Genomic DNA, 21,166 nt, shown 5'->3' with positions numbered 1-21,166 from the left:
TTTACCCCAGCCCCCTCAACCACAATTTTACTCTTTTTATTGGACACCTACTATATACCAGGCTCCAGAATTTTGCCAAATTTGAAAACCCTTGAGTAGTTCATAGGCAATTTGAAGCAAGTACAGTAGAAGCTCCCTAGTCATTTGTTTAATTTAGGAATTGAAAAGTTTGACAAATAATATGTGTTTTATTATACCTATCTCATCTACCATACCTGCATACCAAATTAAAAATTGGCAGAAATTGATAATGAGAAATTGAAACCTAGGATGTGTTTTTTATCTTGAGTACTAAAAATCATCACACAATTTGGGGCTCTGGGCATATATATTATGTTACAGGTAGTAGAAAATGTTCAGAATGGTAAGATCTTATATTATAGTTAGAAAGAACCAGCCAGGTGTGGCAGCACACACCTATAGTCCCATCTACTTGGGAGGCTGAAGCAGGAGGATCACTTGAGCCCAGGCATTTGAGACTGTGGTGTGTTATGTTTGGGCTCCTTGAATAGCCACTGAACTCTAGCCTGGGCAATATAGCAAGACATCATCTCAGGGAAAAAAAAAAAAAAAAAGAAGAAGAAATCCAAGTATTCATCTTGGATTAAATTCTAGTTTAAATTGCTAACTAGTTTAAATTTCTAACTAATCCGAACTACTTTGTGCACTATCCTTGCAGTTGATCATCAGATAATCACATTAATACTTCCATAACACGTTCTCACTACTTGCGTGACAGGTCCTTTTGTTATTTGTCAAAGTTGAAAATTCTTCCTTCCCTTAGCTTCGATGAAATCTATCTTTCATGTTATTATGAAATTTTTCTGGATAATCTTTTTTATTCTTCTTTGATAGCACTTTTGCTATTATCCAGGGTTATAATCTGATCCCCCTTCCCTTTGGAATCTACACATTGTCCGTAATTAATTTCTTTGATTCCCCTTGATTCCATTTCAAATTCTAATGTATACAGCACCATCATTCTTCTGAGTTTCAGATCTGCATATCTCACTGGCCCCTGAATGGCATCATTTATAAGTTCTTAAGCCTTCAAAATTCAACATATCCAAAGAGGAATTTATCATTTTATATCACAGTCAAGGCCATCCCTCCTGTGGCTGCTATCTCAGAGAATAATATCAACAGGTTTTCAGTTGCTCAAGCCACAAGTAGGGGCACTAACATTAGTAACTCTTGCCCATTTTCTCAACCTTTGCCCACTTCCAATAGCAAATTTCTACTGCTTCTGCTTCCTCAATAGCTCTCATGTGAAGTCTTAGTGTACACGTCCTAAGAGGTCATCTCTCTTGAGGAGAATTCCTGGCTTTGAATCGTGGTTCTATCTTTTACTACTTTAACCCTGCCGTTGGCTGTGTCCTCATTGTAAAATGGGGACAACAATAATTAAATATACTCAAAGGATTGTTATGGCATATTAAATATAAAATTCTTGAAACAGTGCATGATAGATAATAAGCACTTCATGAGTCTTAATTATTCTTTTAATTTTTGTCTGCTTTCAATTCAGTTTTCTAGATAAGTCCTTCATCATTTCTCAAGTGTTATAGTAACTTCTAACTGGTCTCCAAAGTTCTGACCTGGCTCTTTCCATCTGGTCTTCATACCAAAGCCAAATATGTTTATTGCATTATTAAGATCCATCTATGACCCCCCTGGTTACTGGCCATATAAATTCTAAACTCATTAAGTTCAAGTCCAAGCTCTTTGCATAGTTGCCCCAGCATTACATGATCTGTCCTCTGATTACCTCTCCAACTTCTCTTTGTACCACCTCTTCCCTTGCTTACTGTATTCCAGTTCCTTGAACCGTTTATATTCTTTCTTATCTCTGGGTTCATTGTTTTCCTTCTTGGAGTACTCCTTACACCTAAACTCTCCATGTAGTACTTCCACTCTTGCCAATTATGTTACTCTAATATGTGTTTCAACTCTACCCAGGTGTTTCTTATTACAGCATCTTTGACATGGAGTATAATTGCTAATTTTCTTGTCTGTAAAATATCCCTAGAGATACCTAGAGATACCATAATCTTTAACAGGACAAATATCCATAGTATCTGGTACATAGTAATGTTTGTTAAACACCAGTTTAATGAATGAATACGTTTGACTACAAGTGGCCACCCTGTACTTTCTGTCCTGATTGTTTGCATCTGAAAGAGGAAAAAACATACTCCCACTTTTTATGTTATAGTCATCTCAATCTTTGAAGACAGAAATGTTTTGTCGTACTTGAATCTCTTCTTTAGTCTAAAATTTTCCAGCTTATTTAACAATTCTATTGCAATCTCCAACGTCTCAATACTGTGGGTGAATTTCAAAATGAAAGAATATAGCATCCCAGTTTTAGTCAAACCATGGTAAAATACTGAGAATTCAGATACTCTGCTTATGTAGGAATTGGTACTCTGTGCTGTGTTTACATAATCTAGTTGATCAGAAGCTGTAAATAATTACAAATACTTTGATGAATAATTACTTTTTTCTTAGAGTAGAATATCTTCCAGAAATATACATTGGTAGGTGTTAGAACTCTATACCTACACTAAATGTTCCCATTTCTCCTCCCTAGGTGAGCCCTTTATCAGATATACAGTGTTTCTAAATGTACTTTGTGGAAAACCTACTCAGGTTCCCAACAGCTTTTATTTTAATGAAGAATATTCACAGTCCAATAAAAGTGGGAAATGGTGAATTAAAATAGTTTTTCTTTACTACAGTAATTCTCAAAGCTTTTAATATATTAATGAGCACTGCAAATATCTGAGAGTGTGGTTAAAACATGTAGCTTTCCCAAAAAGGCCTTGGAACCCTTTTTGTTCCAAGTATACCCTGGGACTAGTGTAAAACCAGATTGGGAAATGTTTTTTTCTAAGCAATAGATCTCATTGAAAACATTAAAATACTGTATAAAACTTCATTAATTAACTTCTTTGATAAGCCTATAAAAAATATTTTAATACTCCATGTGCCCAAAACAGAAAGTAAACCATATAGTCTCTCCTTATAAATACCTTTGAAATTCAGACTCACTTAAAATTCCAGCTAATCTATCTTTCTTTCAAGCATTCTTCTGCTAGAATAAACTGGGTTTTTATTATGTATTTTTTTCCTTGTTAAAATCAGTTGGATCACTCTAGCAAATATCCTACAGTTGTTTGTTTTTATTTATTTATTTTTGTTTTCCTGCTTGCTCTGGACAGGGTTGTGTCTCTGTAAAACTCATGTGTTGAAGTGCTAACCCCCAATGTAACTGTATTTGGAAATAGGGTCTATAAGGAGGTAATTAAGTTTAAATGAGATCGTAATGGTGGGGACCTGATTTGATAAGATTAGTGTCCTTATAAAAAGAGACATCAAAAAGCTCTTTCTCTCTCTCTCCCCACCATGTGAGGACACTGAGAGAAGGCAGCTGTCTGCAAGCTGGGAAGAAAGCCCTCACCAGAAACCAAAGTCTGCTGGATCCTTAATCTTGCGTGTTCCAGCCTTGAGACTGTGTGAAAATACATTTTTGTTGTTTAAGGTTATAATATTCTGTATGGCAGTCAGAGCAGCCTAATACAACTACCTAATTAATGCTCACCGCAGTCATTCTCTTGTATTCCCTCCATTATCTAAAATCAAGTAAGTATCCCCCTGAAGGGGTACAGCCAAGCTCAAGAATTTGGATGCTATGAATATATTTTAATCCCAGGGGTTCTTCCACTGTTTTCAGTAGCTTTCTTAACTAATACAAAATCTGAGCTCATGTCTAACCTCATTTTTATGCATTTTATTTCTAACATCATTTTGTAAAACAATCATGAGTATAGGAAGTTTAAAATTTATTCTAACACCATAATCAATTCCCTGGATCTTGTAGGGAAATGACTTTGATAGGATGAACCAAGGTCTGAGTTTGGTCCTCCTGTCACCCCTTTCCCCTGGCATTCCTATTTCCTGCCTGGGGGTACCTCTGGTGCAGAAAACAGACAAATAAATGTCCAACATCACCCAAGCCCAGGAACTTATCAGGGACTTGTCAACTCAGATAATGAGGCTATCCACATTTCCATGTGCTCTTTGGTGATTTATTATGATTTTGAAATGCCTTACACAGTAGAAACAATGGGCCTAATCTTCAAGGAAAGAGGAATGTCCTATAGAGAGAGACCTACTTTCCATCCACAGTATCAGGTTTTCATCATTTTAATTATTCATTCTCATTTATTCCAGATGAATTTGACATTTGCTTTATTATTGGAGAGATTAAAATATATTGAGCCTTTGATTTAAAAATAAAAAAAAAACCTCTATGCATCTCAGAAATGAGTACATCGTGCCATTTGTAATGTAGAAATCGTTATCTGCAAAGGTACATGCTTTTCTTGATGGTCAAAAGAGAACATTCCTTAAATCAGCATTTCCCAAATGAATTCTATAGAGAATTAGCTCTGAAGGATTTGTTAGGTTTTAAATTAAGGAAGGGTATTTTGGTTGAATATGTTCAGAAAACTCAGGGTTAAACAAAGTTAAATGGGTTTCTTGACTGCAATATTTTTGATATCCTTTAAGTGTTAAATTGCCTCGTGTGTAACCAAAGGGACATATCATATGCAACATTTTCTGAATTTAATTAGATCATGTAAATCTATTTTGCTGTTGTCATTGCTGCTACCGATGTTTATTTTTTGCTTCTTTGCTTTCATAGAAAGTATCCTCTGTTAGTATTACACAGCATATTTTAGAAAATGTTCTTTATATAAAGGTATGGGCCTTTCAGGTTGCATGATTTTATAATGTCATTACTTGTTTTTAATTAATTCTTATTTTAAAGATTCATTTAACATTAAATCCTAAGTAAATATTAAATATCAGCTTTGAGTCCGCATACAAAGTGGTCAACCTAAAGGGATATAAGTGTGTGTGCTCTAGGGCAGTGGTTCTTAAAATGTGGTCCACATAGTAGCAGCCTCAACATCACCTGGGGATTTATTAGAAAGGAACATTCTTGGACCCCACCCCTGGCCAACTGAATCAGACATGCTGGGGTGGGGCCCACGAGTCTCTTTTAAAAAGCCTTTCAGGTAATTGGGATATGTGCTAACAATTGAGTATCACTGATCTTGCATATTAGAAAAAGAATGGAAACTCAGATTTTAACTGCGTAGAATGGGCAGTGTTTTGAAACCGGATTGAGTGCAATGACAGCGGAAGGGAAGGAGAGCAGCAAGCTAGGAGAGCAACATATCAAGAGAATAGAGCACCTGCCCAAGAGGTTCTGCAAGTGGAAGCAAAACTGGCCAGGCAGGGCATATGGTGTGTTGAAGGAACAAAGACCATCAGAACAGGTTTGGTAACAAATGTTTGGAATTCACAGGCAGAAATCAGGTGCTTGGTAATATGGGCAAGTGAAAGAGTATTCAGCATTAGAGGAACTAGGATCCTAGAGATGTATCAAGACGGGAGAAACAGGGAAAAAATGGGATGCAGTTAGAGAATTTTGTTATAGGAACAGTGCTGAGACTGTGTTGATATAGGTGGGCACTAGGACGAATAAAATTAAAACTTGGTTTCAGTGATGGATAACCCAAGTTTCTGAACGTGGACTGTTTATGCCCTTCTGAATTAAAGGCAATCAAAGGTTGTGTAGCATGGGGTGTGGCAAATATGCTTTCATGAGAGGCCATGTATCTTCAGAAATTAGAGAGGTACAGAGGTGAGGAGCACGACAGAAGGACCTAGACAAGTTATTTATTGCCACAAAAACCTTGGATTCTGTAGTTAAACAATTAATTACCAACACTTCTTGGCTGGCATGGGCCCATAGAGCAGTGAATGTGCTTTTTTTTGGTTCTCTCCTCTGCTTGACTAAGCTAAGACTTTAATAGCTTCCCCAGTGAATGATCCTGCTTTCAATTTTTCATTAAGCAAGGACATATGGATTGCATAACTTTTAATTTCATGTTGCTATACTTATAGATGTCCCCTTGGAAGCATAATACCAATACTAAATTCCAGGTGTGGTTTAACCAGCAAAGCTTAGCTTTGAACAATACCATTACTACTCAAGTTGCATACTTGTATAATTGGTTTTTCTTTGTGGTCTTGTTACATTATTGAGTAATGTTACCTGTCAACCACAATTTTCAAATTCAATTAAAATGTATTGATTGCTCATAATGTACAAATGTTTACAGACTGAGACACTACTTTTTCTGGGTTTTTTTCAGTTTTACGGTGTTGATCACTTTGTAGTATAGGTCTGCCATGTCTGCACTTGAGCTACTGATGAAAGTGTGACATGAAGGCCAGTGACAGATGCTGGAGTGTCCTCTTAGAACCATCCTTTCACTCATGCTGCTTCATTATTGAGTGAACTATATAAAAATATTATAACTTTGTCTACTTTTCATTTTAGACAGTACTTGGGTGTTTAGGCATCCTGAAAGTGATGTTCTTATTGTTTATATTCTGAGTCTCAGAAAGTCATACATGAATATTGTGAGTAGAGCTACAGTAGGGTGGACAGTTGCACCACATTTACACCTATACACATACCAATCAAGCCTCTGCTCTTAGGTCTTTCCTTATTGCATGCTGCAATAAGTAAAAGCAAACTCAGCATAACTAAGAAGATTTATGAGAAAAGTTAATCCAAATGCTTGGATAATGGACTATTCCAATCTGAATTGTGTCACAGTCATAATTGCTTTTAGGCATGATTTTAATGCCCTTGCTCTATGAATACTCCATGAGCTTCCTCAACTTTGAAATTAGAACCTGCGTAGCTTTCAGAATTTCAATAAACATTATAGTGTAAAATCAAATTACTAATTAGGATAGTCCTGAAATAAAGCATAACTTTCTTTGAGAGGGCTCTTTAACATTTCAACATAAAAAATAAGTAAAATCAACATAAATCCTGACTTCTAGAAGACAGTGAACAATATTTATATTAGCTGGGTCCACAATTCAGAATTAGAAACACTCTTCTATGCTGAGGGAGAAGGACTCTGAGGCAATCAGTTTGCACAGCAAAGAACATGAAAGAACAAGAAATGGGATGACAGTGACCTACACAGACATGCTTGCTCCCTATCTTTTAGAGGTCCAGACAATAATTTATCCTGAGTGGTGACTAACAGAAGCCTTTCATCCTCCTTGGTTATACCATGCTTGCAGCATAAAAATGATTGACTTTGGAGCTTAAAGGATCAATAAGCCAATTTGTTTCTTAAGACATTTGTTGAAATATCACTGTCATTTTTTTAAGATGCCATTTTCTCTGAAAACCTTCTTAACTCCTCATATAATATCAAGCCTGAATTTTTCAATTGAGGACTTTTCCAAACCTACTCAAGTAAACTTGGATTTGGGGTATTTTGCTTGTTTGTTTCAATCATCAACAGATTTCCAAAGCTCAGTGTAAACATGTCTGGCATATGTAAATGATATCTAAAATAACTTCTTTGAAAGTTTTCATATTTGGAGGGCACAAAATATTCATAATGCTAATCTGTTTTGCTGGCAGTTAACTTTACCATTTCATGTTAACCTTGAGCCAAGTGCTGGCCAAATGTGGCAGTTTTAAATAACATAAGGAATCTTACCTATTTAGAAGTTTTTTGGTTATAAGAAACAGAAATAGACCGGAGCTGACTTAAGCCAACTTTGATCAAGACTTTTCAGGTGTGACCTCTGGCAAATCAACTCTGACAAGGGTGATGCGGTAGATGTAGTATATGGGTGATATTGGGCAGATGGAGGAGATGGGAAGGGTTAAGAGAATCCTTATAATTTGAAAGCATACCCACCAAAAGAATATTTATACTGTGGGAAGACATACTCCAAATGCATTGAACAATTCCTAAAAGAAAAATCACAATGTTGAAGAATTTTCTTTAATTTTTAAACTTATAGTCAATTCATTCTCCTTGAATGGCTAAGAAAACATGTAAGCCAGATTATAAATAGTAACAGGAAAATTACCAGAATTCAACCCCAATGGGGCTGTGTTCCAATGTGAAAAAAATTTCCCTTGATTGATTTTTATAATATGATGTAATCTTTTTATCAATTAAGATAAGCTTTAACTTCAAATCTAACTTAAAATGACAGTAAAACAGAATGGCTTTGAGAAAAAAAAAAATGTTTACCAATCTGTTAGTTTACTCTGACGTGAAGGCATTTACAAAATTCTTTTATTATTATTTCATTAGAATTTGGAATTAAATGGATAGTGCTATCAACTTCTTAAGAACACCCTGTAGTACTACTGTATATTAGCACCCTTTAAAATGTAAAATTTGTTCTAATAAAGAATAACATAAATTTGATACTTCAATTTTGTTTTAAATAAAATTAGGTAAATCATATCAGTGGGTACATCAGGAGAATGTCCATAGTAAGTCAGAGAATTGCTAAGATAGCATCAAAGCACTAAGGATGTCAATAGAAAATGGATCAACTGATATGTGCATAGCTATTCCCTTTATTTAAAAATGGGCCAGAAGTGGTGGCTCATGCCTATAATCCCAGAGCCTTGAGAGGTCTAAGTGGGAGGATTGCTTGAGACCAGGAGTTCCAGACCAGCTTGAGCAAGAAACATAGTGAAACCACAAGATCCTGTCTCTACAAAAAAAATTAGATGGGCATGGTGACGTAGTCCCAGCTACTCAGGAGGCTGAGGCAGGAGAATCACTTGAGCCCTGGTGTTGGAGGCTCCAGTGAGCTATGATCACACCACTGCCTTCCAGAATGTGTGACAGCCAGGCCCTCTTTAAAAAAAAAAAAAAGTGATCACTATGTTTCTTTCTAGATAGTAATCAATTTCTACACAGTTCTTTCTCTCCTTTATGTTTAAATATTTACTTTTTACTCATTTTGTTATACAATTTTAGTAGAGTAAGGTCATATGTCTCTAAAAATAATTGTGAAACATGGTAAGGCATAAGCCACATCTCATACTTCTTTTCTACACTCATGGGGCCTCCCTGCCTGACCACAGAACACACAGAAGGCATTTGATAGATACCAATTAGTTCTTACTGAATTATCCTACTGTAGGCTAGAAGCATTCCACAGCACAGAGATAAAGCACACAACATGGAGTGGGCTGTGGTATACCAACCACAAAATAATATATTTATTTTTCAATGATTTTTATTGATAAAAACTACACAAAAGCTAATCGATAATTAATTTAAAAAGCAATGTTACACATCATCTTGTGTTTAGAAATTTGTCAGCTTGGCAGTTTCGTTCATTGACCACATGGCCATTGTTCTCATATACCCTAGGCCACATGAGAATAATTCTGCTGGTCTTCTCGATTGGAGGTCTTCGCAGGTCTCTCGGACTTCCTACACAGTGAGGGCTGCCAATGGGATAAAAACAAAACTCCTTATGGCGTGTACAACGTGTGTCTTGAAGGGGCATTCACACAGATTTATTGGATTTGTCCTTCCAGTGGTTTGTCAACCTTGTGGTCAACTTTCTTTCCTTTTGGTCTGTGGTAAAGCAAATTTTCTTTTGGTACAACATAAGCTATGATGCCTATGTTTCGAATTAGAAACAGAATCACTTGACCAGGAAAAAATAAGATAAAATAAAACAAACCAAAGAAGAACAAACAGCATTTTTAAAGGAAAAATAAAACAAAAGCAATTGAAATAAAGTCTATGAGCATTACACGCACCTAACAAGGAAAACTGTATTGTTTCCCCAACTCCCCACCCACCCTTGTTTATTTGCCCCCTGTGGTTCTCCAGCCCAGGAACCATGCACTGTAGAAAAATCAAATATACAAACAAACCTATATTGTAGCTAGGGTGAAATCTATTTTTATAAGAACTTGACACTCTTACTATTTACATCCGGGAGCATTTTTGTTTGTTTTATGTTTTACAGCAAAGAAAGTTCTGTAGTCCTCCTCCCAGCTATGCTGCAGGTTCATCCGCTGCCCTCTTTAAGCAGTTTTGTTTTGTTTTGTTCTTTTCTCTACGCCACACATGTGTTAACAGGAAAGATGAGCTTGCTTGATTGCACGATTTTGGACACCCATTCTCCTTCAAGATGAAGGCCCTCCCACCCCCCGTCAAGTTCCCTAATGAGGAGCTGGCTTCAGCGTTAGTTTGTTATTCTCTCAAGGTATATGGCCGGTGCTGCAGACCTGGCGATGGTGGCGATGAAGCTGTGGTCGCGCCCGAGCTCTAGGCCGGGGCTTTCGTCCTGCTCAGGAGACACTGTGTCGTAGCTCCTGTTGACGTGGAGCGGCTGGTGAGCCTGGCAGTACCCAATCACGGGCTGGTCGTAGCTGTAGTAGGGCAAGGGCTTCACGTGGTGTGGCATCTGGGTATGAGAAAGAGAAAGATTGGTCGATTATTAAAATGCTTGGGAAAGATAAGGCAACACTCATCAGATTGCATTTTTGTTCTCTTACATGCTGTTTCAAGTTATCAACTACTGAACTACTAACAAACATTAATTTGACAAACTAGTGATTACTGTTGAACCTAAATATTGTTTTGTTCAGCATATTATGTATCTAGATACTTTGTATGTAAAATCATATGAGGTGATTTTTCAAAATGTTACCATCCCCCTAGGTAGCTAGCTATTGTCAAAACAGAAAGTTGGAAACAATCCAAATGCCCAGGGAATTTTAAAATATATTACGTATGTCCCTTCATTTGAATGCAGACATTACAAAGATCGGGGAGGATCTGCCTGTTGTAATATAGCAAGATATGATACTAAGTAGAAAAAATTAAGGTACAAAAGAAAGTATAGTATGATCCATTTTGTGTAAATAAAAGTATAAATATACATATATGTGTGTACATATATATTACTTTTCATTTGATGTCTATATACAGTTGAAATCTTTATTATGGACATATATGACTTTTATTTAAAAATTTTAAAAATAATCACAATTTCCCATACATTATTTCTAATACTTATTTCCATTGAGGGCTTCCTTTCTGTTTCTTCCTTCTCCAGAGATTTACCCGACATCACTTCTTCACTCTGGCTGTATCACTTCATTCCCATAACAGCAGGTACTGTCTGTTTGTAGTCTTTCCAACATTTTCAGTATATCCAACATTCATCTCATCAAGCTTCCCACAGACAAGAGACACCAACACTGGCACCAGAGAACTTGAAGGTTAGTCTTCACAAAGACTCTCCTCCAGGCTTACAAGTTTTCATGTTTCCAACACTTCCTTTTTTCCCTCAGCCCTACATATAATGGGGATGGCAGCTACTCCCTGAAGTTGCTATCTGTGTGATACCATGGGCAGTATTTTAGCTTTTGCATTAATTTAGTTAATAACTCTATATTTAGTTAGTAATTATTTTTAAAAATTCTTTGTTAGAATAACTGATATGTTGTCTGTCTCCTGACTGGACTATTTCTGACTATTTCTGTAAGTTAAAATGCAGAAATTAAGTTGTTTTGATTTTATGAAGCTAACCACCAGAGGTTTTATGGCTTAACTGTTCTGTAGGGAGTTAACCAGTCTTAAATCTAATTTAGCAAACTTATTTTCAGAAGTTATTCCTCCACTTATTATGTAAGTATCTCAAATGATTTTCAGATTAGCTTCGTGTTTTCTTGCTGGTATCCTCATTAATGAGATGAATACAATTTTGACACAAATTCACTATTTGTATGAGAATTATGTTTTTAATACCTCTATGCTTATTAAGATGAAAGTCACCACCTCACATTTTTTAAAATTTAGATTAAAGCAATGTTTTCTATGAAAGATTGCAACCCATTAGTAAGTTATGAAATCAATTTAGTGATTCCAGATAAGCATTTTAAAAAATAAATTAACCAGAATGGAAAGTATGAGAATATAGGGTAAGGGTAGGTTGTTTCATAAGAGTTTTGTTTCAAATTTATGTGCATGCATATAAATGTATATAGTGGGTTGCATTGTGATTTTTTTTTAACTAGGATTCACAGTGAAAGATGTTTTTGAAAAATACTTGAGCAAAACAAATATGCTAATTACAGTTTATTTTACAGTGATTGGCAATAGCCTAGATAAATTCCCACCCTGTTTTTACTGTTCCCTCTTCTCTTAATTCATAGAAATTCAATTCACCATTTTGCACAATGAGTTAAAGAATTAAATCATATATATTGCTCTTTTTTTAACTTTTAAGGGAAGGTAAACACTATTTTCAGCAAGTCTTTTAAGAAATAGTAATTAATAGAATTTCTCATCAAACACATTATTGATATAATCTTGAATATATAATTCTATTATCAAAAAAGAAGATTTGAAAAAATACACACTAGGTCAAAATTATGATTGACATAGAGATGTTTTAGATATTACACATTAATTTCTGTGCCGACACAGAGCGAAGAAAAGATTTTAAAGTGGCATAGCCAAATTACTAGATACTACATATAAAGGTAGGTCTAATCTACCTCACCCCAAATCTATAGTTTTGTTTTTGTTTTTTATTATAATTATTATTTCTTACTCATTGATACCTTTCTCTGTAAATCAGTACAGGTCTAGATATCAAACGTCTGTCAGCAAGTTCTATTTTAGGAAATCTCATAGGATTTTGCAGTGTGTCAGATAGGTAGAGATATATGTGATTGGTGTCATGGGTCACCAAAACTCTGACAAAGCATATAAATGGAAGAAGACATTTTGTTCTGACATGTCAACAGGGAGAATGTTTTGAAGAAGATGTTCCTAAGAATAATATAGTCCACTCTTACCTTCTTGTTATTAATGGGTGAAGTAGCATAACTTGAAAACAACATAAAAAATTCACTAGATTATTTCCAAACGACAGCAACACTCACTGGGTGTAGAACATTTGATCACACTTTCATTTAAAGAAATGACTCATTTTCTCCAAATTAGCTAGATTGCTAAAAGACATCAAAATCAACATTAAACATGAGTTGTAGTTCTGTCCCCTGCCTTGTAGCCCTGTGAATAGTCTTTCTTCAGGGACTGCAATGAGCAGATACTTGAATCCACAAATGTGTGAGCAGTGAATGTGAGAGGGAGCCCGGGCCTTAGAGATGCTTCTACCCAACTAGGTCAATCTACAGATGAAAACCATCAACTCGTCTGAACACTGTTGAATTTTCAATGTTTACCTAAAACCTTTAAACTATAAGAGGAGAGAACACTTTCACAGCTGAGAAATCATGGTATTTGTCTTCAAATTAAGTTCACTTAAATGTCAAGGGACCTGCATTAACTACAGAGCTTCAGGCTTATAGATTCCATCATTTCTGAACTCAAAAAATTTGTTTTGCTATTACAGTTGAACTAGTTTATTTATTTTTTTATGGCAATAAACAGGGGCTCCTGCCATTTTCTCTGTTTGTATTTGAGACAGGCTTTGAATCTCTTGCAGGGTAGAAATCATTATAAAGTTCCCTCCTGCACAACAGACCAATGGCAAGAATTCAAAAGCCAAGTGAATTGGCAAGCTTTGAAAGGATATCTGGGATGTTTGCTCATTTACTCTTAAAGTCTATTCCGTAGGGCACTATGCAATCAACTGAATTTGTGGTTTCTGAGGAGCTAAGAGACTGAGGTCTTGTGCTTTATAGTAATAATGTACAGTACATTAACCACCTGGGTCCCTGTGTGTATCATTGTTTCCTTTTCAGTAGTCAAAACAAAGTATCCTTAAGTTTCGCCTAATGTGGATTTGGTATTTTTGTAAATGTGTTCTTAGAGCCTTCAAAACAGTCCCCTTGTTCCGTCAGCTCTCTGATGGACTCCATCCACTCCGTAGCACAGCAAAACAACACTATTTAAAGATATCCTTGTTAGCATGCTTGACTGCTCATTGACTGCATTGGAAGCTGCACTTTATTTACAGATAATAGGTGTGGTATGTAGAATAAAAGGGAACATTGGGGGAAATGTACTCTGCTGAAATTTCGCCATTCCTGACTTATATAAGCACTTCAGCATAAATCACATTTAAACTTTCCTTCTATAGAGGCATATTTTAAAACTAAACCTAAGATAGGGTACGAAGGGGAGGAATCATTATTATAAAAAATTATAAGTCACTTTAATTTTCTTGAGTTTCATGTGACTCCTAAATTTCAGATCATCCTGAAAGTACTCCCTGATTCTCAAGAAAGAAGGAAAACACCAAAAAGACATATTCCTATTCTAGTTTTAATAAACACCAAAAGTGTCTTTCTGGAAAAACACACCCTGTCTTTTTTGTCTTACAGTTTTCAATTCAAAGAGACACAAGCGCATCAGGGATCACAGACAGGCTCATTAGCCAAGGCTTTCTGTCCCACTTTGTGCACTAAGAAGCTGAGAAACTTTAGTGTATTTTCTGGTTTCCTAAAAACATCATTTACCCTTCACCTAGAATGTTTTTCTTCCAGTGGGCTGGAGGGAGTAAAAAACAACACACTCCTCTCAATTACGGGGGCTCATCTAGTGTTAGTTATTTAGAGAGAAATCAGGGAAAAAGAGTGTTTTTAAGTCTCGGAAGGAAGGGTGAAATTATAGAGGGATATGTGGAGCTTTGAAATCTGCAAATTGATTCAGATCCCCTAGTTTTACATCCATAATAATTATATTTAAAATGAGAAATGAATGTGTCTGTATAGTAAATGTAAGAGCAATTTGAAATGGACTCTTGATATATGTGATCATGAAAGGCTTTTGAAGTTCAGTTTTGTTATGAGCATGAAATTCCAATATTGTTACCCTCTTTTCTCAAAGGTATTAACATTAGTTGTAAGTAGTTTAAGAGTCTGATCATTTTAAAATTACCATGAATTATCATTAGTCTTATTTATTAACTTTTCATGAACATTGTTCACATTTCAGTATGAGTTCTTTCAATTGAAGTCATAAAAAGTTGATTTTCAATTTCCTAAATGACATTTGGTCTCTAATTTCTAGAATTAAAGGACGATGTCTGACCATTCAGACCATTTAAAAATTACCAGCATATAAATCCAAATGAAGAATTCAATACAGTCGAATTGCTTAATGAAGATGGCACTTTACTTATTAGAAGTAAAATTAATATAAAAATGAAGGACAATAGCTAAATGAATATATAACTTAGCCTGTATTCTACTCACTGTATTAGTATGTGACAAGAATATACAGGGAATAAGTATATGCAAACAAGTTTGGGCAGTGGATTTTTTCAGGAATTTTGATTAAAGCTGACAACTTCAACTCATTTAACTTAGTTGGATAAAAGGGAAAGTCGTTTGGCTCATAGAATACAAAAAGGAATTTAACAGCTAAACTGAGGGATGAGCAAAGACATCACTGAGTCTTAGAAACAACTGAACCCAAGAAAACAAAGGTTATCAGGGTTGTCTCAGTCAAACACGCCTGATAATCTCAGCACTTTATGTTCATATTCTTGTTACACCTGGTAGAACACATGACTGTGACGGCTCCCAAGTTTTAAATATTCCAACCATGGTAGATTGCATCATGACCCCAATTCTTTTTAACTCTTCTCATCAATAGAGTCTACTTCCCCTTGCCTTGAATACATGCTGGACTTGTGACTTCTCTTGGCCAATAAAACACGGTGACAACACTGTGTAAGTTCCAGGACCACTGTGTGAACAAGACCAGACTATTCAGCCAGAGGATGAGGCAGTGCAGAGTGACTGAGGCATTTCGGATCAGCCAGCCTCCCATGGTACCCATGGGAGCTCATCAACCACATGAGCCTGGGTGTAAAATCCCAGCAGGCCCTGTATGAACAGAATTGCTCAGCTACACCCACATCATATTGCCAATCTCCACAGACTCAAACAAAGGTTACTGTCTTAAGCCAGTAAGTTTTGATTTGGTTTGTTATATAGTAAAACCAATATAGTAGCTTCTACTACCAAACAGGGACTGTCTTATGTGGGCCCAGGAGAAAAAAGTATGAAAGAATGAAAAGATCTTGATTATTTTATCTTGTCTATCCCTGAACAGTTTTACTATACTTGTAGTGTTCAGATACTGATACAGACTAAGTTGAATCAATCTATCAGCTCCGGTCATGGGGATAAAGTTTTGTTAAGGATAAGACAGCTCTCAGATAACCAATTGTTGATTATCTTTTTGACCAGAAAACAAAGCAAACAAACAAACAAACAAATAAAAAAACCACACAAAAACAAAGGCCACAGGTATTCCTTATTATATTCTACCTGTAAGGTAGAATACAATACACTAAAAAATATCATTATGTCACTATTTTTATTAAATAATTTTATGCCACCTCACTTCACTCCAAAAAGCATGAGACATTCGACTGAACTATAAAATTGACAATTCTAACAAACACGTTGCTTGCCTCACTTCTCAACTGAAGGAATTAAATTAACAATTATCTTTTATAAATTTTGCTTTGTTGGGTTTTGAATATCTGAAGACATTGATAACATTTTTAAAATGACACTAGATAAGTAATGAATCTAAATCAATTTGTCAGTCACATTATTTAATCCCATATTACAATGTAACATTCTTATTCTTTTTTTTAATATAGCTGCTTCTTAATTAGAAAATGTCAGTGACCTAAGCATTAGTTTCTATTAATTAAAAAGTAAAACTTTCAGTGTAACACAGCATTATGTATAAAGTGTTTGTTGGAAAGCTTATTTTAAAACACTGTTTTGAAAAAGTACCTTGTGGTCAAAAGTTAATAATTTTTTCTGTAGTAAGATGAAAATTTGAGACTTGATCTTTGATTAATAACTTTCCAGTTTGCCATTCAAATGAACAAAGTTTAAATAAAGTATGCTTTTAGTTTTTTTTGTGTGTGTGTTTGTGTTTTTTGTTGCCATCACCAAACCAAAACTCTTAGAAACCTCTGCAAGATAGAGAGGAGAATGGATTAAAAAAAAAAATTGCTAGCGTGTAATTTAATGTAGCTGTAGGAAAAGCTGATTTGGGCTGGAGAAAAATTCTTTCCAGAACTATGAATCTCTCACCAGCTTAGAGTGTCCAGGATGGACGAAGGAGAAGAAGGCAGGGATTTGAGGAGTTCCCTGACCATGAATAAAATCAGGAAGAGAATTAGAGGCAGAGGAAGAAGAGGAGCCCAAGTCTACTCCCATTTACATAGTAGAATGCTAAGGAAAGCCAGGGCATGCCTGAACCAGAAAATTAGCCTTCTATTTGAAGAGGATAATTCTTCAAGTGACTTCCTGAAACAAAATCTCTCTGCCTACCGTTTTATTTCTTCTTGTTCATCTGCCTTCACCAATAGGTATTCCTTCTTTCCCCACTAACCTCACAGTCAACTGGTTCATTAGTCAAACAAAACCTTTCATTAAAAAGAGGCCCATCCAATCTCTGACATCCTAATACTTGTTACACACAAAGACCTCCCTCTCTAAAGAGTAGCTATAACAGAGAAAAATATTTAGAAATGAAAAAGATTCAGGAATTAAAAGAAGCCCATAAATGCAAGAGATTAGGAAAAATGGTAAGATTTACTAAAAATGAATGAACATAGAAACAATTTTAAATGTATTCTTATTGAACTTCCTCATCTAAAATATTGATTGGATGCATAATAGGTATTCATGTATTTGTTGAATAAAAGAACGATGATGATCTTAACATTTCTTCATTTTGTTTTGAAGATAGAATAAGTAATAAATGTGAAAAAGTAATCTATTAAATTTGTTAATTCATTAAATTTATTGACCTTTGTTTTAGAAATCTTTCAGAGGAAAAAAATAGAAAATGGTGCTAAATTGATGTCCCACTTTCATTTTTTTAAATGGGGTAAAATGTGTATAGTAGTTCGAGCATGTAAAATGCACAATAGTAAACACATTGGATGTTGGCTTTTTATATTGACTGTACTATTCAGACCATTTTAACTTACATTCTGACAAAAGTTACTCTGTAGCATTTGTTTTTCTTGTTCCACTCTTATTTAAAGGTGGGAATGTGTGCTATTTGTGCACTCATGGCTGTCAAATTTTAACTTTTAAGTCAGCCAGGGGATAGCAGAACAGAACATCCACTTGCATCTTTATTGCTCCTACTAGGATACCTTGTCTATGAGGTGTCGAGAGAGTTGATTAAGTTAATGAATGAGGTGCTAGCCGTTCTTTGAAGTTAGCTTTGACTCCATTAACTGGGAAGCTTATTACATTAGCAGCACTCTCAGCATTCAGTGAGGTTTTGGACTAATGAGCTGTATTAATTAGCTGGTATTAATTTCTAAAGGCTTTCCTTCTATAGCTCTGGCCTCTGAAGTAGAGTAAGGTCTCCCCAATAATACATTGTAAGCAAACATTCTATTTAAGGGAATCTACATAAATTTGCTTCCAAAGTACTTAAAAAATAGAGACGATAACATTTCAAATCACAGAACTTTCTCCTCTGTGAAAAAATTGTGGAAGTTTCCATGATATACAATGATATAGAAAAGATAAGTTTTTCCTAAAACAGAAGGCAGTGACCATTATTAAGGCCCAATGTTTCTCCAGGAAAATTAAAATCATACCAAAGTAAACAAACGGAAACATCAACCCTTATAACAGATTCCCTTTAAGGTATGTTTGTTTTAATCCGTTCTCAGCAATTTGGAAAAAGGAAATTGAAGCAGGAATGCCAGTGCTAGGCAGGTATAATCAACAATGTTAGAGAGATTTCCATTCAAGTTCACTTCCGTTTGTTCCGATGTTCAGAGTAGCCAATTCTAGTTTCCATATGAGTTTGTGTAGTATTCTGTTTGTATCTGTGCTAAACAGTTCATAGTGCCCCGAACTCGTTTTACGTAAAAAAATGCATCCTGCCAAATCAGAATAACTGTTTTGTTCACCTTTTGAAGACATACTCGCTCTGAGACCCTCCCAAAACATTCAATCTGACAGTGCAATGGGTATTCAGTAAAATCTAGAAATTATTTAACGACTATAGAAATGAAATTCACATATAAGGGAGGTGGTTGAGTTTCTTCCAGTCGTGTTACTTTGTAAAACAGAATTGCATATCCCGGGTAAAAGTTTAGAACCGACTGACAGACACAGAGGAAAGAAAACCCTAGAAGGACATACACATGCTTGATAGAATGAAATGACTACTATGAATCTAATATTTTAAACAGAAATTCTTGGGAGACTGGCTAATCTCAATGAAAAGAAGCATTGAGATATAGGTTCAATTACAAAAAGAGGAAAAGTCCATTTAGAAAATGAAATTAAAATTTTATTCTGATTGAATATAGTTTAGAATAGCATGGCAGAATGATACATAAATAATATCGGTCTCATACTTTAAATAAAATGTGTAAAGGTCTAGGTTAATGCCTGGATCTCTGCCATGGAGTTTATACTATTAAGGAGTAATTATGTAAAAGTGAATATGCCATCATAGTTCATTTATTTATGTATTCATTCATTCATGTGGCAAATATTTATCACAGAGGTTGGCAACATTTTTCTATAAATGGCCAGTAGTAAATATTTTAGGCTTGCAACCTATACTGTCTTTATTGTAACTACTGAACTCTGCAACCACTACCAAACTCTGCCTTTATCGGGTGAGAGTAATCTTTGACAAAATGTACATGAATGAACATGACTCTGTTTCAATAAAATTTTTTTATGGATGCCCAACTTTGAATTTCACATAATGTCCATATATTACAAAATATTAATCTTCCCGTGTTTTGTTTTGTTTTTTGACCACTAAAACAAGGAAAAACCATTTAGCTTGTGGGCCAGTTTTCTGTGAGCTAGTCATTGTGCTAGGTGCGGGGTATATAAAGAAGAATGAAATCAGGGGGCTTGACTCAAGGAGCTTGTTAAGAACTGACAGAATGAGACAAGCCTGATTCTACTTCCCTGTGGCTTAGCCTGCAAAATCCAAATCAGTAAAACGGAGGGAGAAAAGCACTCCCAGCCAGTGGGCATTGCGGATTGCAGTGTGAAGATCCAGGTCTTTTCTAGAATAAACCTGTCAGTGGATCCCAGACGAAGAGTTGGATCCACATAATCTTGGTTCTTGGAAGTCAGACTCCCCCTCATGTGGGAGCGCTGAAGTCACCATTCATGTTATTTAGCTCAAACATAACTCTGGCAGGATAAAAGCCCATTGACCTTTTAGAGAAGATCTTATAGGACACTCAAGCCAGTGAACCTGCCCTTGGGTGTATGATGGCTTATGACACAGACACAGAGAACTTTGGTGATTTTTTTAAATATGTTTGGTTCACGGGTCATCTAATCAAAAACAGTTTTTTTTCTTTTCCCACCGTGTGTGTGTGTGTGTGTGTGTGTGTGTGTGTGTGTTTAGAAGTTAAAAATAAGCCTTCTTTTTATTTCTCAATCTCATTAAGCCTTTTCCTATACCTAGGCCTTTGTATCCATCATTCTCTCCCACCGGGCTATCCTTCTTCTACTTCTCTGTGGCAGGCTCATGCTGATCTTCAGTCTCAGTTACATGTCACCCAAAGCACCAAGAGAAAGCCTGGTGCCAATGTAGCCTCCATTTGTAGACAGTACCTCTGTTACTGCTGCTCTGGCCCCTCGCGGTATATGTGCCATAAGCAGCCCATTTCCTAGGTGATCTATATCAAAAAGCTACTCTTTTTCAAATTTTAGTCTATCCACCTCACCTACAACTTGCCCTTGTAGATGGTGGATTTCACACCCTTGCTCTCTTCTGCGATTATCCTCACCTCTCAGCCCAACATTGCCTTAGCTTCTTGCAAAGGAATCATCCTTACCTTATAATGAGCAATAGAGACTGACCAAAGCCCCAGAAAGTAGAAGGACAGGTCATGGCTACAGCTGCTTTTTCGGCTGCTGCTGCAAAACAAAACAATCAACCTCTACTGCCCTTAATTCAGAAGCCAAACAAAACAATCAACCCCTACCGCCCTTAATTCAGAAGCCAAGAGGAGCCATTTGGGATTTCTTCAACCACGTAAACTGCCCTTAGAAGCAGTGTTTCCCAGCCCTGGCTGCCACTTTGACACATCTGTAGTGATTTAAAAAATACTTATGTCTGGTCCCCATCCCAGATCAATTAAATCAGAATTTCTGGGATATGGCCCAGGACACACTATTTTTCAAAAGCATTCCAGGTGATTCACATGTGCAATCCAGGTTGATAACACTGCTTAATGTTAAATTTAGGTT

General features: G+C 35.8%; 1 protein-coding gene across 1 annotated transcript in view; it reads right to left on the bottom strand.

Annotated features, from left to right (window-relative positions):
- Positions 1 to 9,996: 9,996 nt before the first annotated feature.
- LRRTM4 (leucine rich repeat transmembrane neuronal 4) overlaps positions 9,997 to 21,166 on the bottom strand; it is a 979,915-nt gene continuing 968,745 nt past the window's right edge. The window contains exon 4 of the mRNA XM_012664870.1: positions 9,997 to 10,353. Coding sequence (XP_012520324.1) covers positions 10,132 to 10,353 — 222 coding nt within the window. The 3' untranslated portion in view covers positions 9,997 to 10,131. The remainder of the gene's footprint in view (positions 10,354 to 21,166) is intronic.

The sequence above is a fragment of the Propithecus coquereli genome, unplaced genomic scaffold (assembly GCF_000956105.1).
Source record: "Propithecus coquereli isolate 6110/MARCELLA unplaced genomic scaffold, Pcoq_1.0 Scaffold93, whole genome shotgun sequence".
NCBI lineage: Eukaryota > Metazoa > Chordata > Mammalia > Primates > Indriidae > Propithecus > Propithecus coquereli.
This window is presented reverse-complemented; position numbering and strand designations above follow the sequence as displayed.